The sequence below is a fragment of the Emydura macquarii genome, unplaced genomic scaffold, assembly GCF_026122565.2.
Source record: "Emydura macquarii macquarii isolate MOO-44397 ecotype Brisbane River unplaced genomic scaffold, CSIRO-AGI_Emac_v2 contig_527, whole genome shotgun sequence".
NCBI classification, from domain to species: domain Eukaryota; kingdom Metazoa; phylum Chordata; order Testudines; family Chelidae; genus Emydura; species Emydura macquarii.
This window is the reverse complement of record NW_027130664.1, coordinates 293,376-318,473: the sequence shown is the minus strand read 5'-3', so window position 1 is coordinate 318,473 and position 25,098 is coordinate 293,376. Positions and strand designations below refer to the sequence as shown.

Below are 25,098 nucleotides of genomic sequence, written 5' to 3'. Positions count from 1 at the left end.
TGTTGCTTAAGTCAAGGTTCAAGTTTTCTCCAGCCATGAATGGAAAGCAGCATTGGGATTTCTGTTGGAAACCAGGATGTTCAGCCTTACACACCTCCATTTGTTCAAAGTGCATTTGCCTGAGAATAGGCAGCGGTCTGTTTGCAATCAATTTTCTTTTCAGATTCTTTTCTGATCAACTTTCCATCCAGTTTGAGTGTAGTGTTTACATATCAGTGCTCCTAGGTTTACCAGGCTTCATTCAGAAGCAGGGAGGCAAGAGTTTTCCAGGACCGTCTCCTGTCTTTTATTAAGAAGCTGAGAGCTCATTAGAAGAGACACTTACTGAGAAGTCTCTCTTGGGCGTGAGTTTCTTGGGGAAGTGGTCAAAAGCATATGGCTTGGTGCAGACAGGATAGCGATTCCGGTGGATCTTATAAAAGAGGTGGGCTGATTTATCAAGACGGTAATCACAGATATATACGTCCTGCTCCTTCACTCCTTTTGGCCTCCCTGCAGTTACAATAAAAAACAAAGCGCATATAGCATTCCAGAACACGAACAAACAGCATACACTATGGTACAGAGATGTATTGTGAGCACTTACACTGAAATTCCAGCTACTCTTTTTCTACTCAATTCAGATTCATAACAAATAGGGGAATCGCTAATTCAATTTAAGAAAGAATCATCCTTGAACTAATCCCACTACCCACCCATCCATGTGTACAATATATGAAAAAACTAATGATTAAAGAAGGAAAATGCAAGGAGGTGGGGCTAAAGAGAGCTGATGTGAAAGGTAAAAAGGAGGAAGAGAGCATTTTCTATTGCAAGTGGAGAAAGACAATTCCCAATGTGTTTATTTTCTCACTGAGTAAAGCCTGCTTACCTTTACAGTAAGTATAGAGGTCCAGCACACAGCAAGTCCCCACCACAGCCTCTAAGGGGATAATCTCATACAGCGGCACCCGGAACAGCTCATTGTGATAAAACCTTCGGGAAGGGGAGTGATGGGTTTCATGTGGACGGAAATAATGATGACCAAATGCAAACCGCTCCTCTCTGTTAAAAGGTGCGAGAGAGAAAAAGAGACTATTTCCCTTGAGCTGTGGTTTTGATTTCATCTTATGCCCTATACTCACCACTCTTTTTGAATTATCTATATTGCCTTTTTGGCATTGGTGACCACAGGCTAGGTCACACCAGTGAGCCTTGTGTTTACCCCTTCAGCAAATACCAATAATAATTTCAGTCTGACCTCTAGATATTTGGCCATAAAAACAACCTTTTCTCTATACTGTTTGCAAAAGACTATTACAAGTTATTCTGTTTTTGGCAGATACCCAAAATGCCTTGAGCGCAGAAGGTGCCTTGAACATACTTTTCATTTTTCCATAGTTTTTCGATGCGGAAGATATCAAGTTTCTCCCTGTTAATGTGGGATAACAGCCGGTATGACTGCCGGACAGGGTGTCCATCTGGAGTTCTTCGACTGTCTCTCATCAGATATACGCAGTCACCTGGCAATAGGCACAAGATATACATCCTGTAAAGAACATGTCATGTGACACAGTGGCCCAAAAACAAAGAAGAGCCTGATTTAGTTAAAACAATGTGGCAGCTGCCTCATATTTAATTCTGAAAGAGTAAAATACAACTAAAGCAGAGCCAGTAAACAAGGGTCAGGTTACTTTGATCTCCTTCATGACACGTTCTACTAGCAGAGAACGAAACATAACTTGAATTGTACATCCCCGGCCAAAAGTGATGACACAGATTCATTGAGTCCAAGGCCAGAAGAGACCACTCTGATCATGTAGTCTGACCTCTCGTATAACACAGGCATAGACCTTCCTCAAAATAATTCCTAGAGCAGATCTTTTAGAAAAACATCCATTCCTGATTTCAAAATTGTCAGTGACAGAGAATTCACCACAGCCCTTAGTAAATTGTTCCAACAGTTAATTACCCTCACTGTCAAACATTTACTCCTTATACACAGTCTGAATTTGTCTAACTTCAACTTCTGGCCGTTGGATCATGTTATACCTTTTGTTCTGCTAGATTGAAGAGCCTATGATTAAATATTTGTTCCTCATGTAGATATTTATACATAGGGTGACCAGATGTCCTGATTATATAGGGACAGTCCTGGTATTTGAAGCATTTTCTTATATAGGCACCTATTACCCCTCCCACCCCCATTCTGATTTTTCACACTTGCTATCTGGTCACCCTACTTACAGACTGTACTCAAGTCATCTCAAGTGTCTTTTTGTTAAGCTACATAGATTAAAGCAGCTGTCAGTCTATCACTATAGGCATGTTTTCTAATTTTTTAATCATTCTCATGGCTCTTCTCTGAATCCTCTCCAGTTTATCAACATCCTTCTTGCATAGTGGGCACCAGAAATGGACACAGTATTCCAGCAGTGGTCACACCAGTGCCAAATACAAAGGTAAAATATCTCTATACTGCTACTTGAGATTCCCATTTATTCATCCAAGGATTGCCTTAGCCCTTTTGGTCACAGTATTGCACTGGGAGCTCATGTTCAGCTGATTATCCATCATGACCCCCAAACCTTTTCTGAGTCACTGCTTCCCAGGATAGAGTCCCCATCCTGTAAGTATGGCCTATATTTTTTGTTCCTAGATATATACATTTACATTTAGCCATATTAAAACACATATTTTATCTTGCACCTAGTTTACCAAGAGATACAGGATGCTCTGAATAAGCAATCTGTCCTTTTCATTATTTACCACTCTCCCAATTTTTATGTTATCTGCAAACTTTATAGTGATGATTTTATGTTTTCTACCAAGTAATTGATAAAAGTGTTAAACAGCATAGGGCCAAGAACCAATCCCTGCAGGACCCTATTGGAAACACACCCGACTGATATCGATTTCCTGTTTACAATTACAATTTGAGACCTGTCGGTTAGTTAGTTTTTAATCCACTTAATATGTACCATTTTAATTTTATATTGTTCTAGTTCTTTAATCAAAATGTTGTGTGGTACCAATCCAAACGCCTTACAGAAATCTAAGTATATTATGTCAATGCTATTACCTTTATCAACCAAACTTGAAAACTCATCAAAAGAAGATACCTAGTTTGACAGAATCTATTTCCCATATACTTATGATGATTTGCATTAAGTACATTATCCTCTTTAAATTCTTTTTTAATCAAGTCCTGTATCAGCTGCTCCATTATCTTGCCAGGATCAATGTCAGGATGACAGGCCTATAACTACCCGGGCCAAAAACTTTAGTTAAAAACTGACATCATTAGTTTCCTTCTAGTCTTCTGGAACTTTACCAGTGCTCCAAGGTTATTGAAAAATCAACATTAATGGTCCAGTGAGCTCCTCAGCCAGCTCTGTTAAAATACTTGGGTGCAAGTTATCTGGACCTGTTGATTTAAAAATGTCAAACTTCTGTAGCTTCTGTTTAACATCATTCAGAGATACTAGTGCAATGTGTTATCACCACATTATGAGACTATATCATGTATTTCGCCTCAATATAGAACAGAAATATTTATTGAACGCTTCTGTCTTTTCTGCATTATTAATGATAATTCTACTATTTCTATCTAGTAATGGATTAGTACCATTGTCAGTATTCTTTTTGTTACTTATAATATTTATCTGCTAGCCATAGATTTCTCCCTGTGTTCCTTTGCTTCCCTTATCAATTTTCTACAATTCCTAACTTCTGATTTATTTTCATTACTATCAACTTCCACTTTCTTCCAATTGTTTTATTTATTTATTTATTTTATAGCTGTCTTCACATACCTCTAAACCAGGCTGTTTTTCAACCAGCAAAGCCTTCTTCCTCAGTTGTGGCTTATTGGGCATTTAGTAAGGAGTTCTTAAATGATACCCAATTATCATTCACATTTTTCTGATTAAATTCTTCCTCCCAGCTGACTGAGCTCATAATTGTTTTCAGCTCTGTGAAATTGGCCCTTTAAAGCACCAAGTATATATATTCTTGTGCGCTTTATTCTGTTGCACATTATAAATGTGACTAAGTCATGATCAAGTGTACCTAAGCTACTATTAATTTTTAGCTCTGTTATTAGTTCCTCTTTATCTGTTAGGACAAGGTCTAATAAAGAACTCCCCCCTGTTGGCTACAACACTTGAGACAAAGATATATTAATATAGGGAGTAGGACGGACAGCAAAAGAGGCTTTGACTAGTAAAACATGTTATTCAAATGAGTAATTTTAACTTAATGTTCTCTAGGCTACCTAGAGACCAGGTAATTGATGGGAAAGTAGATCACCAACCAAAAGAGCACTAAGCCTCTGACTACATTCATAGAAGGAATAAAGCTCCTGAGAGATACATGTAGCTCAGGGGAAATAGATTAAAGAGGGCTGTGCAAAGAGAGCATTCTTGATGGTTGTGACTCTGTTTATTGTAACTATGGGAGAATTCCATGAACTTCTATTTGTTCCTTACCAATGAAAAAGACGGTTACTGACCTGAAACTGGTGTTCTTCGAGATGTATTGCTCATGTCCATTTCAAGTAGGTGTGTGCATGCAGCGTGCACAGTTCACCGGAAAGTTTTCCATCAGAAGTACCTGCAGAGTCGGCTCTTGTGCCCCCTTGAGTTGCGCCGCTATGGCGCTCAATATAGGGGCCTGCTGGCCCTCTGCCTCCTCAGTTCCTTCTTGTCTGTTGGCTCTGACAGAGGGGTAGGTGGGTGGGTCTTGGAATGGACATGAGCAATACATCTTGAAGAACACCAGTTACAGGTCAGTAACCGTCTTTTCTTCTTTGAGTGCTTGCTCACATCAATTCTAAGTAGGTGATTCCGAAGCCAGACCAAGGAGGTGGGGTCGGAGCTCAGAGACCTCAGACTGGAGCACTGCTCTGCCAAACACAGCATCGTCTCTGGCTTGTCGAGTGATCGCATAATGAGCAACGAACAAATGGATGGAGGACCACATGGCTACTCTGCAAATGTCCTGAATTGGAACTTGGGTCAGATAGGCCCTGAAGAGGCCTGAACTCTAGTCGAATGGGCCGTAAGCTTAGGAGCTGGCACTTTCGCTAAGTCATAGCAGGTCCTGATGCACGAGGCAATCCATGAAGAGATCCGCTGGGAAGAAACTGGATGACCCTTCATCCTCTCTGCCAGTGCCATGAAGAGCTGGGTGGTCTTTCTGAACGGTTTGGTTCTCTCTATATAGAAGGCCAATGCCCTTCTGACGTCCAGGGAATGTAGTCTACATTCCCGACTGTTAGAATGAAGCTTCAGGTAGAAGACCAGAAGGAAATACCCTAGCTTATGTGAAACTGGGACACCACCTTTGGTAGAAATGCTGGGTAGAGTCAGAGTTGAACCTCATCCTTAAAGAACATGGTGTATTGTGGCTCTGATGTGACTGACCTGAGTTCGGAGACCCTTCTGGCTGAAGTGATGGCTACTAGAAAAGCCACTTTCCAGGATAAATATAACAGGGAGCACATTGCAAGAGGCTCGAATGGAGGTCCTGTCAACTGTGAGAGAATAAGATTGAGATCCTATGGAGGGACTGGTTGATAAGTAGGACAATATAGTCTGTCTAGGCCCTCCAGGAACCGTGACACCAGTGCATTAGTAAAAACTGAGCGACCCGCCTCTCCTGGATGTAAGGCTGAGATCGCTGCCGGTGTAGGGTTATGACTGCGCTAGGCCCAGCTGTTTTAGGTGCAACATGTAATCCAGGATTGCGGGGATTGGAGCCGATTGAGCTTGGATGCCCCTTTGGGTGCCCCATGCCAAGAACTTTTTCCACTTAGCCAGATAGGTAACACTTGTGGAGGGCTTCCTACTGCCTAAGACCACCTCCCTCACTGGCTCCGAGCAAGCAAGCTCCAGAGGATTCAACTATGGAGCTTCTAGGCCGTGAAGAGATCTGAGGTTGGGGTAGAGAAGTGACTCGTGATGAGGTTTGGCAGCAATGGAAGGGTGATTGGGTTGTCTATGGAGAGGTTGAGCCGCGAGATGTACCAGTGCTGCTGAGGCCAGGCTGGGGCTATCAGGATCACTGATGCCTTGTCCTGCTTGATTTTTCGCAGAACTCTGGGAATGAGTGGGGTAGGTGAAAAAGTGTAGAACAGCTGACTGATCCATGGGATGAGAAAGGCATCCGCTATCGATCTTGGGCTGTGTTTCTGAAAAGAGCAAAATTTTTGAAGGCACTTCCTGTTGGACCTTGTGGCAAACAGATCTAGCTGGGGAATTCCCCACCTCTGGAAAATGGTGTTAACATGTCCGGATGGAGAGACCATTCATACGTGAGAAAAGACCTGCTGACGTTGTAGGTATGAAGCCGCCAGGTGTATTGAGCGATGCAGAAGAGGGACAGGGAAAGGGAGAGATGGTGGGAGGGAGGAGCGTGAGAAAAACTGGAGAAAATATCCCAGTTTCACAGTGCGAAGGACCCACTGGTCTGAGGTGATTTGGGACTATGCACTGTGAAAATGGGATAAATGATGTGAAAATAATGGGGGTGGATCCAGGGAACTGAATGCTACACCGTCCTCGGGCGTGGCCTCAAAAGTTCTTTTTGTTGTCCAAGGACTGTCTCATACGCCACAGCTGCTGCCAGGGGGTGGTTTTGAGGCCTTCGTCTACCATTGTTTCTGCCCCTTTGACGGTTTGAGTCCTGCCTGGATGAGCCCTGATAGAAACGGGGCAAGAGTTGCGGCCTAAGCAGCCTCCTTTGTGGTGCTGGCATGTGGAGCCTTAAGGACTTCAGGGTGGCTTGAGAATCCTTCAGACTATGCAGTTTATAATCTGACTGAGAGGAAAACAAGGCTGGACCTTTGAATGGGAGGTCCTATATGGTGATTTGCACCTCACGAGGGAGTCCTGAAGCCTGGCACCAAGAGCTTCGTCTCATCGCCACCCCAGATGACATTGTCCTAGCGGCCGCATCAGTGCTATTCAGCGCTACCTGTAGTAGAGTTTTTGAAACTGCCTTCCCCTCTTTAACATGTCCAGTAAACTCCACCTTAGAATCAGGAGGCAATGAGTCTGTGAACTTCTCCATAGAGAACCACGGATTGAAGGTGTATCTACTAAGGATAACCTGTTGGTTCACTATCCGAAGTTGGAGCCCTCTGGTGGAAAATATTTTGCCTCCCGAAGAGGTTCAACTTCTTAGCCTCCTTCGTCTTAAGGGTGGGAACCTGCTACCCCTGGCATTCCCTCTCACTGGCCGCTGCCACCGCAAGCGACCCAGGAGGTGGGTGTATGTAAAAATGCTCATGTCCTTTTGAGGGGACAAAGTACTTCCTCTCAACTCTTTTGGCCGTTGGGCCAAAGAAGAGGGTGTCTGCCACAAAGCCATGATATTGTCTTTAATGGTCTTGATAAGAAGGACTGCCACCCTAAAAGGACCTTCAGGTGTTAAAATGTCCACCACAGGGTCCACTCCCTCAACAATCTCCTCCACCTGGAGGTCCATGTTCTTTGCGACCCTGCGGAGCAGTTCTTGGTGCGCCCTGCTGTCATCTGGAACTGGCGCAGGTAGGGCCCCAGCCACCGCCTCATTCGGTGATGAGAATGACGATGCCCTGACCCCTGGATTCCCGACGGGTCCTGTGCTGGCTCTTCATCCTCGGTGCCAGGATTGTGTGCTATATTGGCACCAGTCCCAGGGTCTGGGCTTTCTACAGCACCGCGTGAGGCACTTGCCACTGAGTGGGAGGGCCGGTCTCTGGCGCCTGAAGTCAAAGTGGGACCTTGCTGAGAGGGACCCTTGAGCCAGGTGGTACACCCAAGGCATCCAAAACGGCCAATGAGATGGCACCTGCCACTGCGCGGCCCATGGTACCGCAAAGGGCTGCGTCTCCCATCTACGCTGCCTGCTATGGTGCCAGCTCCTCTGTGAAGCATATGACTCTGCCTTGGAATCAGATGAGAGCTGCTCACTCCTCGGCGACCATGGAGGGGCGGTGCTGGTGAGCGGTGCCGCGGGGATCTCAACCTAGCCATCATGGCCAGTTTGCCCCTGGATGGTACAGCAGGTCTTTTTGGTGCCAAATCATGCTCTGGAAGGTGATTAGATGGTGGAGGAGCTGTCTCCTTGATGAGCTCTCTGGCGGCCTCAAATGTCTCTGGAGTGGAGGCAAGCTGGATATCCTCTTCCCTCTCCCCACACGGGGAGTCCACCGGTACCGGACTTGACGAGGCTCTTCTCTGGCCTGAAGTCAACAGTGCCAAGTCGAGGGCTGGGGGCTCAGGTGTCCCGGCAAAGGTCGCACCCTGGTAGCCTCTGCAGGCTTCGACTTAGGCGTCGGAGAGTGCCTTCTGTCCCTGCACTGGGAAATGGGAGCGGTGCCACTTCTCTAATCAAGCTGGGCCCCTTGGTGCTGGAGATGCCTGCCGGTGCCAAGGCTCCCTTGGTGCCATTTCCTTTCTTGCCACTGGCTCTTTTGTAGCAGCTGGTGCACTCCTCACCGACATTGATGAGCCTGCTTCTCTGCTCTGCAGGTCGAAGGGCGGCCTCCATTAGTAGGAACTTCAAGCGTTGGCTGTGTTCCTTTTGGGTCCTAGGCTTGACACCTCTACAGATCTTGCACTTTTCTTTCAGGTGAGACTCCCCGAGACCTCAGACAGCCGAGTGCAGATCATCCCTAGGCATAGGCTTCAAGCAGGACCCACATGACTTCAATCCAGGCATTCCCTCGTCCTCGGAGGGAAGGGGAGTTAACCCGCTAAGCAGGGTACTTATCTTAACTACACTACACTAATTACTACAACTACCTAAATGGACTATTCAAACTATTTACAGGTACTTGAGAAAAAAACAAAACACAAGGGAAGCACTTGCTAGGCAAGAGCAGCAAAGTGACCATCAGGGGTGATAAGAAGGAACTGAAGAGGCGAAGGGTTGGCAGGCCCCTAAATAGAGCGCCATAGTGGCGCAACTCCAGGGGGCACCAGAGCCGACCCTGCGGGTACTTCTGAGGGAAAACTTTCCAGCGAACTGTGCACGCAGCGCATTCACACCTACTTGGAATGGACATGAGCAAGCACTCGAAGGAGGAGGAAGAAACAGAAGGGAAGTGAGTGTGGCCCAGAACTCAGAGCAAGCAAGTATGCTGGAGAAATGCAAAGTGTAATTCAAAATAACAACACAAGAATGGCCATGCTGGGTCAGACCAATGATCTATCTAGCCCAGTATTCTGTCTTCCAACAGTGGCCAATGCCAGGTGCTTCAGAGGGAATGAACAGAACAGGTAATCATCAAGTGATCCATCCTGTCACCCATTCCTAGCTTCTGGCAAACAGAGGCTAGGGACACTTCAGGTCATGGTTTTGCATCCCTGCCCATCCTGGCTAACAGCCATTGATGGACCTACCTTCATGAACTGTGCTAATTCTTTTTTTGAACCCTGCTATAGTCTTGGACTCCACAACATCCTCTGGTGCAATGAGTTCCATAGGTTGATTGTGCATTTTGTGAGGAAATAGGTCCTTTTGTTCATATATTCTACTGCTTACTAATTTCATTTGGTGACCCTTGGATCATTTGATGATTACTTGTTCTGTTCATTCCCTCTGAAGCATTAGCCACTGTGGGAAGACAGAATAATGGGCTAGATGGGCCACTGATCTGATCAGTATGGCTGTTCTTATATTCTTAGAGTAAATAACACTTCCTTATCTACTTTCTCCACACCAGTCATGATTTTATAGACCTCTATCATATCCCCTCCTTAATGGTCTCTTTTCCAACCTAAAAAGTCAGTCTTATTCTCTCCTCATATGGAAGCTGTTTCACACCCCTAATAATTTTTGTTGCCCTTTTCTGTATCTTTTCCAATTCCAGTATGTATTTTTTGAGATGGGGCAACCAGATCAGTATGCAGTACTTAAGATGTGGGTATACCATAGATTTATACAGAGGCAATATATTTTTTGTCTTCTTATCTATCCCTTTCCTAATGAATGCCATAGGATTTAATGTGCAATATTTCAAAGACATTCCATCTGTATTTGAATCCATTCACAATGAATGAAAAGCTCTGAATGCCCCAGGACAGCAAACCCTTCAGCCCAAGCCACCTCATGGTTGTGTGTGGAGCCTTGCAAAGCTGAACTCTGTTTACATGCAGACAGAAACTGGGTGTCTGTTTGCAAAACCCACAGTCCATTTGTATTCTAACAAACTGATACTCATCTGGGAAGGGAATAAGAATAGCTTCTTCAGCTAACTTCCCCCCTTCAGTTCAGAGTAGGTTCAGCTTGTGCCTTCGTTACTTCCAAAGCGTCACACGAGATGCTGGGCAACTGGAGCTGCAGTCTGAGAAGTCAAGCTCCATGAAGAGCTGAAAGGTTTCATGATCCCTGGGCCTTGGGATTTTCCAGTCAATTTTAGGATTAAATTTTTAAAAAAATAAAAAAATAAAATAGATCATTTGTCAAATTTGTACATATGAAAAGGGGCTCTTAGACTCCTTCCCCCAAATCTATCTCAGGAATTTATACTGCTGCCCATCACCATAGTAACTGAGAGATACTGCAATATTTCAAGAAATGGTAGACACAAAAATGAAAGCTCTCATCTATGTGGCCCATGACATGCCCTGCTGCCACAGGCCTCTCTTTAAATCCTTTGGCACACTGAGTCAAGGACTATTCTTTAGGGAACACCTCCCTTCCCTATTAAAAGGCCAGAGAGGCAAACCTTACACGCTGAGAGGGGCTGCTGGCCACCCAGCTGAACACTAGGAAGCAAATCAAAATGTTTAAGATCTTTGACATATTCAATAAATAAAGTTTCAGTTTTTAAAAACAGAAAAACAACTTTAGCCCCCTCTGCCACACACAGGGAGACAGAAGAACAACTCCAGCATTTCCTGTACATGACTCAACTCTTAGAGCATCCTGAGAGAAACATGACCAGATCAGTGAAGGGGAGGAGCTGTGACTCACTTGCATTTCCTCATTGACCTCTGGACACAGGGAGAGCCTGTCTGCAAACCAGGCTAAGGTGAGTAGGTTCTAAGTGCATTTTGAATTGGAAATTTATCCAGAAATTACTCGTGCGTGGAACAGGAATAACTCCCCCTCTGCCCTGAAAGGCAGTTTACAGCTGCAAGAGATTGCAAGGCGAGAGCCTTCGTGCCACTGTTCCTGCTTCCTGGGGTGTCCCAAGAGCGGTGCGGATCTCAGGCATTAGTGGATTTATGGAGTGGGAGTTCCTATTCATTCTATAGAGTACAGCTCTAACTGCAGAGTTTCCTAGCTCTGTATGCTGGAAAATCTGTGCAGGGGCAGCATGTGGCCCCAACAGTTATTTCGACAGCTCTGCATTGGATGGGAGTTTCAAAATTTACCTCAATACATTAATAAGACTTTGGGCACTTGAACAAAAATTAGTTGAAACAGAGAAACTAGAAGAAAGAGAAGGAACAAACCTAAAAGTCCAATATCCCCCCAATCAGCAACCCAATGACAGAAATGAAAACAAAGAGGAAACCAAATGTCTTTGGTGTGGCCAAGATGGTTGCTGCAGAGGGACTCTTAAGAAAGGCTGAGGAAATGAGCATTCCAGAGTCCCAGACACAGGATGGAGAAGGCACTGTGCTGCCTGGTCTCTTTTTTAGTTACTCTCCCCTCTCCTGAAAAGTCTCCCATCCCCCCACACCCCTTAACAAACATACCAACTGGTTTAACTCATTCTTGATCAGTTCTCTTTATATTGTATGGACCTCTTTCTAACCTTGTCTGTATCTGTGGGATGAAATTAAGAAAAAGAAAAATTCAGGTTCAATATCAGAAAAAGTCTCCTGACAGAGATCTCTCTGAGATTGGATTCCTACATTGAAACAATGACTAGAAGTATAAACTGTGAGGAGCAGCGGAGGGGATGGATGATCTAATAGGTCTTTTCCATGTCCAGCTTGTATAGTCCTATGATCTATTCAGCTTTGTACCAAAGTATGGCCGAAGCCCATGCCTTTCTTCTTTGGCTTCCTCTTTCCTGTTAACTCCCAGCAGCTGTCTTAGCTCTCTCTCTTTGGCCAGAAGGAAGCTCATGCCTCTGTTATAGGAACTTAATACCTACCAATCAATCAGTCTGTATCATCTCAGCCTCCTCACTATGTGTCACCTCTGTAATAGCCAAGAGCATGATTTCATACTCATATCAAAGATGCATGTGTTTGAATCAAGGTCAGAGAGCTCTCTGCATCTTCCTTTCTGATGGAAATCACAGCAGTCACCAGAGAACGCACATACCTTGGCGCAGCAACAGGTCATCTCGTAACAGACAGATGAAATAAACACAGCCAGGCTGGGCATAATGGGGACGAGGAATCATGGGGACCTCCTGGCAAAAGAGAGAAATGAACTGGTGAGGTGTGCTGACCCTTTCATTACATTGTTTACGATCAGTCCAACACTGGGGATGATGTCAACCACATTTGCTGCCCTCTTGGAAATGCTCAGTACATCTGGACACAGAACAACAATGAATATTTAACAGAATTAAAGAAGATTTAAAGAGATTGTAATGTAAAGCTGAAACCTCAGGTGCATATTTTCTGTCATCTTTGAACTGTCAAAAGCCCTCGGCCTCACACAATCCTATACTGGCTTCACCAGACCCTTCTGCCTTGGAAAAAGGAGAAACTTTTCTGTGCGGTTTCTCTTTTCCTGGGATAGGAGATGTAGGATTCTTGCTACTAATCTGCTTCCAATTTGATTATTGTTGCTGCTGATAAAATCTGACATGGGTTGCTTCAGAAGCTTGCTTTCTGCCTTTGCTAGCCCAAGAGAGAGAACTGTGAACGGATCCTACATTATTTGCATGCCATCACAAAGCTGAGAGCAGCAGTTCATTCTTTACTAACTCCACAGATTAGTTACACTCTGGCTAACTGGCACATACAATAATATAAATTCAAGAAATGTTATAGTTTTGATTGTTGCATCAGAGCAAAAGCAACTGAAAATAGTTTACCCTGTCCACGGATCGAGGGTCACACTGCTCACACAAGTAGTGTTCAACATCAGAATTTACACCCATGCAGTCGCAGTGCTGCCAAACCTACAAAGAAATCCTGATTAGGAAGACCTGAGTGATAATTTGTAAATAAAGCACCTCTCATGAGGCAGATTGACAGAGCATAAGAATAAGCAACCCAAAGAAAATACAGGGCTTCCTGTGAAATACTTCACACATTGTCAGATGAAAGACAACAAGATCTGTTGGTTTTTATTTGTCATTGCTGGAGTTTTAACTTCTCTATATAAAGATATTGCCGGCTGTTTCATGGGAGTGTTAGCTCCTATCTCTAGTGGTGTTGTTTGCATTTTCCGTGTGGAAACAGCGGTGCTAAATTATCTTTGGAGAGGAAGGGGGAATCTGGAAGGGGGAATCTGTCCTATCACCTGTGGGGATAGGAACTATTCACCATGGGGAAGGTGGAGCTGGCACTCCCTCTCCCTTTTGTTCCCTCTCACCATGCACTTGTCACACTGGATCATGAGTCCTTCGTCTTTGTAAAGGCCACAGATGCAGCGGATTACATCCTCATCTTTCTCATGCCCATTCTCCTTCTCACAGATGGACGTCTCACTGCTGTCAGCTTCACTTGCTGTCTCACCCACAATCTCGTCGATCTGGGCAGAAGCCTCATGGCGAGCATTGTAATACGCCTTCCGTAGTCGGCATACGTCACGCCCAATTGGAGACTTCCTGCCATAGTACTTCTGAATACAGAATACAAAAGAAGCAACTCACTCTTCTAAACACCCCCTGCCTTGGGCACATTCATCCACTCCGCCCACCTCTTAAGAACATAAGAACGGCCATACTGGGTCAGACCAATGGTCCATTTAGCCAGTATCCCGTCTTCCAACAGTGGCCAATGGCAGGTGCTTCAGAGGGAATGAATAGAACAAGTAATCATCAAGTGATCCATCCCGTCAGCCATTCCCGGCCTCTGGCAAACAGCAATCCCTGCCTATTCTGGCTTATAGCCATTGATGGACCTAGCCTCCATGATTTATCTTCAGTGTGCATCCTGGTCAGACGGCCTGCTCTGCTGGCCTCACGTACCTCTGAAGTACCTATATTCACTCTACCCATCTCCATATGTTTATGGATCAATATTCTTGCCCTGCCAGCTCTTGTGTACCTCTGGGGCCTGCCCCACATGTCTTAGAGGCAGGTGCATGTGCCTTGGCTATTCCTATATGCCCCTAAGTACAATTTAATTCCTTTGAGAAGCAATCTGGTCTCTTCAGGCTGGAAAGCTACACACTATTCTCAAGCCTTTACTTTGCTGGCACCATGCACCTGGAGCGAGTATAGAGTGCACACTGAAGTGAGCAAGTTACCAGTGTCATCCTCTCTGCACTTACTCGGTTTGTCAGGGGAGAGTTATCTGAATCTCTCTCTCTGTTGCAAGAACCTCTGTTGCCATGACCATTAATTCAGGCCACACCCACACTGGCTGTGCAGTAGTTTTATGCCTTGGCAGCCTCACCTCAGCATTCCGGAAGACCTTCAGCATGTCCCCATCAAAAGCTTCCACAGTTTTATAATATCCAATCAAGATTTGCTTCTCAATGGTGGCAAGGTCCAGGGGGTCGGAGATCTTCTCATAGTAATCTGCATTTCTAAAACAGGAGGGAATCTATAGTGTCATTCTCACCAGCACTTCAAAGATGAGCAAATCCACTGTAATAAAATTACAGGTTGGTCTGAGAAGCCAGAACTTACTTTTTCTTTGGAGGAAGGTTCAGCAGTGGAGCTGCGAGAGCCTGTCTGGAAGAATCTGTAAAGGAAACACAGAGCTGAACAGTGCTTTGCCATATCAGAGCTAAACGAGATGTAACTGGTGAACTCAGTCTAAAGAAAGCCCCGTTTTCACCCTCAGACACAGGGAATGTGGATTGTTGGGTATTTAAATGAACTGGCTGCTGGGCACTCTTCACATGTACAGCACTGGAGATCAGTTCTCCAGCATGATCATGTACACTGGATCACAGAGCTGAATCAATGAAAAATACTTTTGTAGGACAGCTCCACCCGTGGTGGCAGAAGAGGTTGTGGGAAATGGTGGAGCTGGGGGTAGGAGAAGGAGTAACAGGGGGGTGGTTGTTTAAAGTCCTGAAATATTTTATACTCTGCAGACACTCATCCCTTTGTTCTGAAGGGTGATAAGGTCTCAGTGCAGGCTATCATTAGATTGTCTGTTTCACCTTTGTAGGAGATGATGCTGTCACAGATCTCCTTGAAAATTTGTGCAAGGCGTGCAGCACGAGCCACTTCAATGTTCTCTTCAGCTGCAGCCAAGCGCCGTGTTCGCACAGAACGGGAGGTTTGGAGGGCTGAGAACTGGGTCATGAAGACATCTGAAAGAGGAGAAAAAGAAAAACCTTTATATAGAAGTTCTACCTCAAGAGGAACTAATGTCCTCTTCTCAAATTGAATACTTAAGATGATACCAGATGATGTCTCCTCTCCTGAATCAAGTTCAGAAGCCTTTCCTTTTAACACTGACAGTGGTTTGAGTTACAATAAAAAGTAGAAGGTCAGATTCACTGGTATGCTCTGGCTCTTTTGCGCTGCTCTAGCCAGTTAAGCTTGATTTATGGCTACTTTGTGTTGCTCGAGTGGAAAAAAGCAGCTAGAACAAACTAGGGAATCTGAACCAAAGTGTGTAGGTCCCAATTTCTTACTTAGCTTCCAGAGGGGGGACCAAATGCTGGAATGGGGTTGCATGGGTGTAACTGAGGGCAGAATATGATCTTCTGAATGGAGTGGTGTTTTGGAGCAGGATTTGTAACTGTGGCAGCCATATGTCCCATCCCGATAACAGATGGCAAGCCAGAAAACATTGTTTCTAAAAGGCCTAAACTCTTAGAGATGCTCACTGTTATGAAGATAATGGGAACTCTCAAAGTTAGTGTGGAGTGCTGCTGTAGGTGCTGAGCAGCTTATTTCTCATTAAAGGACCAATCCTGCCCTGCGTTATTTATGATGTTGTGCTAATTCCCTAAAATGGCCACATCAGTTTTCTCCTTATCTGAAAAAATCACCTGTGGGGAGAAGGGACAGGAATTCTAAGTGAACAACAGCATTTCCAGTGGGAGCTGTGAGTCTTCAGGGTCCAGCAGAGGAACACAGGAATTTCTGTACAGAATCAGACCAGTGGTCTATCCAGTCCAGTCCCTGGCTCTGACAATCGTCACTGCCGGATGCTTCATAGGAAAGTGTAAAACCCCATAATGAACAATAATAAAATAATATGCCTATAAAGGGAGTTTCTTCCTCATTCAACGTTACAGTGAAAACAGATCTGTACACAAACACCACAATCTGTCTTTAAAAAGCTATTTGGACTTGGTAGTAACTTTCTATTTGACCTGAGACGAACTGATTTGAATTATCCATGGCGATAAACCTTTCAAACCAATGTGATTTGACTCGGTTCCCCAGAAGAAAAAAAGTGGTAACATGAAGAGACTGTGCAGGCCTCACCAGATTTGATGTTGCCGTCGTCACGGCAGATTCCATTCCAGCGATTATATAATGATGCAGAGTGGATGTTGTCACTGACATGTTTCACTTCCTCTTGTTTTTGCCGAATCTTCTCCCAATTCCGTACCAGAAAAACATGACGTTTTAGCACAAAATTCCTGCAAAAATAAAAAAAAGCATTTGCAAATCACCTCACTGTCTTAATGTTGGCTATGGGAAGCAGAAGAAAAGAAGGCAACAGCTTAGATAGTCCTAAATCTATTTGGAAGTACTGTGGGGATATCCCATGGCATCTATTATGCAGCATAGCAGAGCTCCATTTGAAGGTAGTGATGGGAACCCTTTGTTTTAAATGGGTTCATGATGGTCTAAGACTTATTTTCTTGGTGCCTTTTGAAATGTCCGATCATGTGTTACTGCTGTGGTAACTAAGTGATGATGATGATGATGGTGTGTTTGGAACTGCACTCCAGTAGTGTGGTTCTTATTAATGACAATGGTAATGATAGGTATCTGCATGTCCAACTGCAGCCATCAAGTTTCTGTTCTGTCTCCCCTGTAAGACAGAAGAGATCTCATAGAGAGATCTCATGGAGACATAATTCCAAAATACATCAGTTTGCTGATAACACAGTTACAGATTCATAGATTTTAAGGCCAGAATGGACCATTGTGATCATCTAGTCTGACTTCCTGTCTAACTCAGGCCAGAGAACTGCCCCACACTAATTCTTAGAGCAGATCTTTTAGAAAAACAACTACTCTTGATTTAAAAATTGACAGTGATGGAGAATACACCATGACCCTTGGCAAGTTGTTTCAATGGTCAATTACTCTCAGTGTTAAAAATATATGGCTCATTTCCAGTCTGAATTTGTCTAGCTTCAACTTCCAGCTATTGGATAGTGTTATACCTTTCTTTGCTAGACTGAAGAACTCATGATTAAATATTTGTTCCCCATGTAGATACTTTTAGACTGCAATCAAGGTGCCCCTTAATCTTCTCTTTGTTAAACTAAACAGAGAGACTCAAGGAGCTCAATCACTATAAGGTATGTTTTCTAATCATTAAATCATTCTTGTGGCTCTTCTCTGAACCCTCTTCACTTTATCAATATCCTTCTTGAATTGTGGACACCAGAACTGGGCACAGTATTCCAGAAGCAGTCATACCAGTGCCAAAACCAGAGGTAAAATAACCTCTCTACTCCAACTCAAGATTCCTGTTTATGCATTCAAGGATCACATTAGCCCTTTTGGCCACAGTGTCGCACTGGGAGCTCATGTTCAGCTGATTATCCCTAAGTCTTTTTCAGAATTGCTGATAAGAGTCCCCCAACCTATAAGTATGGCTACATTCTTTGTTCCTAGATGTATACATTTACATTTATTCATATTAAACCACATATTGTTTGCTTGCACCCAGCTTAACAAGTGATCTAGATTGCTCTGTAACAGTATCCCATCCTCTTTATTATTTAGCACTTCCCCAATTTTTGTGTCATCTGCAAACTTTATCAGTGTGACTTTATTTTTCCCCAGGTCATTAATAAAAATATTAAATGGCGTAGGACCAAGAACCAGTTCCTGCAGGACCCCACTAGAAACATACCTGTTCAAAGACTCCCCCCATTTACAGTTACATTTTAAGACTTATCAGTTAGTCGGTTTTTAATCCATTTAATGTGTACCATGTTAATTTTATAGCTTTTTATTTTTTTAATCAAAATGTTATGCAATACCAAATTAAATGTCTTACAAAAATCTAAGTATATTACATATACTCTATTACATTTATCAACCAAATCTGCAATTTAATTTAAAAAATAAATAAATAAAAGGTAACAGGTTACTTTGATGGGATCTATTTTCCATAAACCCAAGGTGACTGACAATTATATTATCCTTCTTCAATTCTTTATTAATTGAGTCCTGCATCAGTCAGTCCATTATCTTGCCTTGTGAACCTGATGGTTATCTGTGCCCTGACAACTCCACCATTGTACCTTTGTGTGGTCTACACTGGGCTGTAACAGGTGTGCCTGATTCTAGGAGTAACATAGTAAAACAACTCAGGAGCAATGTGAACACTGATGTAGTATGTGCATTCTCCAGCCCACTAGTGATAACCCTAAACCTAAAACAGTGATTTTAAAGGCTGTCCTAATAGTAATGCCACAGTTTTAGATTGAGGACAACACATCCTGTCTGATCCACAACAAATCCTAATAATTAACAATCCATTTATCATACATCCCAGCTCCCCTTCTTCAACTGGACATTCTGTGATGCTTTATTTTATGGGGAAAAGATTAATTTTGATTTTATAGCAACACTGCATTGCTGGGGAGAAAAGCAGCACTGAAATCCTTCCTTACCTTTCCCTGTTGGACATAGGCTTCATCTGAAGCTGGGGGGTCAGCCTGGTTGGGGTGTTCACACTTTCATTAGATTCTTCTGGCATGTGGCCTCTCTATAAAATAGATAATTCTGATGAGAGAAGCCAAGGACAAATGGTACGGCAGCTCACTTGAGCAACAATCTCTGAATATCGTTTCTCCAATGTTCTATGTACATAACAAATATGCTTCATCTTGGTCTGGTTGTCACAGACTGATTTCCTAGGAACCTGTATATATGAGAAGAGCTGGCTTCAGTACTCACCCTCTTCTTGAGTTTGTGCTTTGACTTCCTCTTTTCTTTCGATCGTCCAGGCCTTCGGTGTGTGGTGACAGGCTGGGTGGTTTTGCCTGAGAGTCCATTCATCCGCTGACTTTTCCCCCCAATTATTCCTCTGCATTTGTCAAATCCACATTTGCACAGTTGCTTTGAAGAAAAGAGAATAAGTATTTTTAAGAAAATCTCAACAATGGAAGAATCTGTCCATATTACCAAACACCAGCTCACTTACATACAGCACAGTATGGTCTTATTAATAACCCCTAATCTGCACAGAATTGTTTATCTTTTGTGAGACTCATCTAGATTTAGTAGTGCACGCCTCACCTGTTTTTCCACATTAAATGAATGAAAATTGTAGTCGTAAGTCAGTTCAGTACCAGCAGGCATGTCCTTAAGTGCGTACAGCCCAATCCGGTAGACACCATTAACAGACCTGTAGAGAAAATAGAATTAAATGTTCCTGATTTTTATCATCATGCAGGGGCAGCAAAGACTGGAGGTGGTGGCCAAAAGACTGGGGATGGGAAAAATTAGTGCTAATGTTCAAAGGTGGGAAGTAGCACTTTCACTGGGTCTTGAACCAAACATTCCTCGTTTTTATCATTCCTGCTTCTCCCTCTCACTACAAAGCCCTCCAAGAACAAATAAATGTATATTGCACTTACAAAGAGTAGGAAATTGTGGTTTCAAAGTGAGAGGAGCCACAAATCACATTAGGCACCACAAATTGAAGAACCACCCCGAAGGGCCAAAAATTCACCTATTTTCAGGGCTTCATTCTGAACCAGAAACTAACACCTGACCTCACATTATCATTCAATACATCTACTGTCTATTAATTTCCATAATTCTTTTACTTAGGTTTTTGTGTTGAATTTTCATGTCCATACAAAGGAAAAACTAATTAGCATTGGGTAAAGCCACACTAAGTACAGGCAGGCGTAGCAAGCACCCATACCAGGCTATCATTATTAATCGTATTATGCACACCCAACATTCCATTGTGAAGTCACCCCCACACACCTCTGGTAATACACTCAATACCTACCCACAGCATTTTCTGCTATCCTAGCAGTAGGTCTTTCTTAAGTAGAGAATACCACACGGAGTGGTAAATTCAGACTCTTTTACTATTATCCTAACTCACAAATACATTTGAACCGCCAGATGGAAAGAACATATGGATTATCCTACCACACCATCTAGTCTTAATGATTTATAGTAAGGTGGCATTATGACATACATAAAAACATAGGCACTTCCATACCAGAACAGACCATTTAGGTCCATGCAAGCCAATAGCCTGCCTCAGATGTGACATTTACCTGACAGCAATATGGGATAAGTTTTACACAATACTAGACCCTTAGTCAATACTTTGATGCTGTTTCAATCTCTGGCCAACTCATCTCTCCCATATAGTGAGACCAGCTTCTCTAAAATGCTCATTCTACCTACATTTTAACTATGGGTATACCCAGAGGTCCAGCACATACAGTACTTGTTCCTTACCATTTCTGCATCTCACAGTTAGGATTACAGCTGTGGTTGATAAATCGCGCCTCATTGCCCATGCGATAGCTGTCAATGACCATCCCACTGTCTAAGTTCAAGCAATAATGATCACTATGATTATGATACTGTTCAATCATCCGGTTCCTAGAAAGCAACAAAGGAAAGTTCTCGTGATTCCAACTGTCAAATCAAAGCAGACACACAGTTAATATGGAAACAGAATGTGCAGGAATTCTGTGAGGTGGCTTTAGAAAGACAATTGTAACACTTTACATTTACATCCAGAGATAGAGGATAAGGATTATCATTTCTGTTTTTACAGATGAGGTAACGGAAGCACAGACAAGAGCAGTGACTTGACCAAGGCCACTGGCAGAGCTGGGATTAGAATTTGGGAGCTGGTTTCCTCCAGAACATGCTGCCTCTTGTTCTGCAAATTAATTGTACAGACTTCATCTTGATCACATGCACATGGAAGAGGACTGTGCAAGTACAATGCTGTCTGGTCTGTGTGCATGTGTATGTATGCAGAATTTTTATATATTCTCCAAAATCATCACTTCTCTCCATCTTGGCTTTCTGGGGTTGGACACTGTTTCCTGGGGCTATATCCTAGGGTAAGGGGTGCCCCTCCTTAGCAGTGCAGAAATGGGTTCAGCCATTTCAGCAGCTCACTCTTCAGGCAAACATTATATTTGTCCTCTGACTGAGCCTCGCAGTTGGCATGTAGTTAACATGACTAGGGATTTATTCCTTTCATCAGGTATTAACGTCCCACCTGTTTGTCTCTATGTCCACCTGGAAAGGCTTGTTTCCTTTCCTGCACAATGCTGCCTGCTGATTCTGTCTTGTACAATTGGAATCCTATATAGAGTTTGTTTCTGTATCAAATTTATATTCACATGTGGCACTGGGCATTTAGAAAACAGATGTTGCATGTACTATGTTGCACTTTTCTCAGTTTGACTGAAGAAAAGTTTATTGATTAACATGCTATATTCTATGGGTTCTTCCTGGTGCTAGTGGATAGAAAAATATACTACCCCTTCCTTCCCTCCTCATTCCAAGTTATTAGTTCCTCACAAGGGATAATGTGTTCTCAAAGCTACTTAGTGAGCCTGCTATTCAAAACAGTAATTAACAAGTTTCTACCTGAATTCTTGTTCACTAACAACTTCTCCCAAATATTCAATGATAAACTGTCCTGCTTTCAGGGGTTCTTTGGTACGAATACCCCATCCTTTCTCCTCAGCACGGAACCTTTCCAGACACTGCACCCACTCATGCCTCTGAATCCGCTGGTTACAACACTGTTCACCACAAGGGCAAGTGTTAGGGGAACACTCAGCAAAGATCATCCTAAAATCAAAGACAAACAAGCTAAAGCAAGATGGTAAACATACATGGAGAGCTACTGTTCAAGCAAAACACACTGTAAAATCCTGTTAAAAGGATCAGTTTTCCCCAAATCTCTGATGACACTGTGATCCCCTTTCATTCCTCTGCCACAAAACTCATTATAATCAGTCTCAGCTCCTTTCTCAGAAACAGCAATACAATGAGCTGTCTGTCACATGGAAGTTTGTAAGTCTACACATCCAAGTGAATATGCAAAGCCAACAAAACCTCTCATTAGAGCTGATTGGGAATGTTTTGGCACAGCTTTTTTGGTTGTAAAATGGAAATTTGTCAAAATGGAAATTGTTCCTGGGAAAGGATTAGTTCAATGAATTTCTCAGTTCAAAACATTTTTGGAAAAAAGGTTTAGAAATTGTTGAAATGTCTCATTTCAATATTTTCAAAATGAAAACTTATGTTGATAAAGTCAAAATGCCTTTTTGTTCCAAAATTTAAACTAATTATAATACAATTGTCTTTTTTAAATAAAAAAGGTTGAAACTGAAACGAAACATTTTGATTGATCTGAACTGATTTTTTTCCAGATTAATTTGCAAAATTTGAGATTTCAATTTTGAGTCCTGAATGGGGATGAATTTTTTGAGATTTTGAATACTTTTCCCAGAATGGGAAAACCATTTCCTGCCTAGCTCTATCTCTACTATGCTTCTTAAAGGGGCATGTAGCATAATTTATGAATAGCAATTTCAATAGTCTTCAGTCCTGATTCTCCATCCTTATGTCTGTTTAGCTTCTTTGCAATTTCAGCAGTCACATTGTGGAGAAGAGAATCAGGCTCAATACCTTTTGCATTGTGACTGGCTAGTAAAAGGTATATACATCCCTCATACTAATCTCTGGATACCTATTAGAAATTTGTGCAACCTGTTTTTTTCAGCATCCCCATGTTTTTTTTTCTGTTGAACTATCCATTGGAGAATGTTATGAGTTTAATCCTGGAGAAGATTATGGACTAGTTCTGCTTTTGGGATGATGAAGAATAACATTTCTGATACAATGTTCCATTTTAATTCTTCCAGTTATGCTGTAAGACAGGCCTGAATCAGAAAGGGCAGTGAATCTTTGCCAATATTCCAAAGAGATTGAGTAAACTGCAGATGCTCAATTCGGGGGATATGTTGTGCTGAATAGGAAGTCCTGATCTTTCCATACCTTCTGGAAGAAACATTAGAAAATTTAAATACATTCTTAAAAGAATTCTTTACTGAATGTCAGGAGAGCTGTGAGGGACATGAGCCCTGGGGAGGTAGGGTGTTGTTTAACCTCAAGCACAATGGGAAATAGCTGAGATTATCATTTTTTAAAAATGTAACCTCTCTGGTAACCTATATTATGCAGACTAGAGCTGTTCTTAGCACTTACAACTTCATAAGCAAAGTTGATTCAATCATAATAAAATGGCAAATTAGTCTGAGATGTTAGTTGATCATTAGTCCCTAAGACTGAAGAAATTTCATGCTCTTCCTTACAGAGAACTGTTCCGATAGTCATGGATGGAATCCAAAATCCTTATAATGCGTCTCTGTTCTTACTTTCTCTTCCTGGCTCTTCTCTTTGTGATAACAACTTCACTGTCTTTCTCTCCTCCTCATGGGATTCCTGTTCCTTCTTCATACCCTCCATTCCCTTCCCTCCTATGTTGTCCATTTCCAGTTCCATCAGCAACTGCTTTTTCTGAACATAGATCTGACCTCAGAAGAACTGAGATATTCCTTCCTGTCCTCAAACTAAAGTTCTTCAAAAGGAAACATGAGGAGAATGGTTTCTATTATTGTCCATGGAGTAAAATGGGTCTTTGAAATCTTCAAGCACAGCCCAATAGATTACTCTCCTGTCTGAAGAGGCGAGAGAGAGATAGCATGCTCTCTTACTATTAAAGCAGTAGCTAGTAAAGCAAACTATGCTGTAAGTTTCTGTATCCATACTTTGATGTCCTGGGATCATTTCAGAGTGATGACTTCTGATCACACCTAGCGTGTCTCTATCTTTCAAGTAGTTTATGGGCATTAGCTTGTTTAGGGGAATTCCCTTATCGTGCACAGTCAGCATATTTCCTACCTGTTCAGACAGTCATCTAAACAGCCCTTTCCATTGCCATCGCCATCGCCATCATCTGGTTTCTTACAATTGCAGGTGGTGGCCTCATAACCAGAGAGAGGCTTCACATCTACATAGATATCTGGAAAAAGAAAACAGGGAAACAAATAATTTTTTCCAGATTAAAACAGAACTATTTGAAATGCTTTCATCCCAACGAGAGAAGGCAGAGAAGGTGGATGGCTAGTCTTCTGGGGAACAGAGGGTGGTGAAAGAGTGGAAGTCATGTCGAAGTTCCATAGTTACACTGCTTAGTGTACAATGAAACCCTAACTTATATAAAGTAATCAATACAATTAATAACAACAACAACAACAATAATAATAATAATAATAATAATGTTACTTACTAGAACGGATTTTTTTATAAAGTGGGACATCTGGCTTTTTGTACAACTAAAAGGAAGAAAAAGGAAGTTTTTATTTAATACATTGCACAACTGCAGTTGCCATTCACAAGTGTCAGGAAAATGATGGGCATGCTCTGTTCATATGTATATATTTATGTTAATTATTGAATAATATATATGCATAAAGATTTCTCTTCATCAGCTCAGGTTATTTCTCTGTGCGTGCACATCAGAGGAGAGATTAAAAATGTATCTGAATAAATAGAACCTACATTTAAGAGCTCGTTGAACACAATTTCCAACTTGGTTTATTCCTCCATACTGTCTGATCACAGCAAGCAGGGCCAAGTAAAACAGAACATCCATGGGGACAGACATCGTTTTTTGGGGTAGTATTCACCTCAGTATTGCAGAGGAGAATACTTGTTTAAAATCACTTTGAGGATGGGCAGCTGCTCTAATGGCAGTGCAGTACATTGATACTCAGAACAGTGGGAAGAATTGGGAAATCAGAATTGAAGCCCAT

General features: G+C 42.6%; 1 protein-coding gene across 4 annotated transcripts in view; it reads right to left on the bottom strand.

The window, feature by feature from the left end:
* The window catches only part of ASH1L (ASH1 like histone lysine methyltransferase), a 151,513-nt gene that overhangs the window by 5,424 nt on the left and 120,991 nt on the right, over positions 1-25,098 (bottom strand). For 3 of the 4 annotated variants that reach the window (XM_067539158.1, XM_067539159.1, XM_067539162.1), the window contains 17 exons: positions 24,573-24,618; positions 24,185-24,305; positions 21,860-22,066; positions 20,705-20,851; positions 19,517-19,625; positions 19,175-19,336; positions 18,889-18,983; positions 16,511-16,668; positions 15,229-15,381; positions 14,747-14,801; positions 14,511-14,643; positions 13,483-13,731; positions 12,980-13,066; positions 12,256-12,346; positions 1,364-1,502; positions 872-1,044; positions 326-492 (listed from right to left, as the gene is read on the bottom strand). In XM_067539158.1, coding sequence (XP_067395259.1) covers positions 326-492; positions 872-1,044; positions 1,364-1,502; positions 12,256-12,346; positions 12,980-13,066; positions 13,483-13,731; positions 14,511-14,643; positions 14,747-14,801; positions 15,229-15,381; positions 16,511-16,668; positions 18,889-18,983; positions 19,175-19,336; positions 19,517-19,625; positions 20,705-20,851; positions 21,860-22,066; positions 24,185-24,305; positions 24,573-24,618 — 2,292 coding nt within the window. Of the gene's footprint in view, positions 1-325; positions 493-871; positions 1,045-1,363; positions 1,503-11,676; positions 11,749-12,255; positions 12,347-12,979; positions 13,067-13,482; positions 13,732-14,510; positions 14,644-14,746; positions 14,802-15,228; positions 15,382-16,510; positions 16,669-18,888; positions 18,984-19,174; positions 19,337-19,516; positions 19,626-20,704; positions 20,852-21,859; positions 22,067-24,184; positions 24,306-24,572; positions 24,619-25,098 lie in introns of those variants that run through there. The other variant, XM_067539161.1, reaches the window with a different exon arrangement.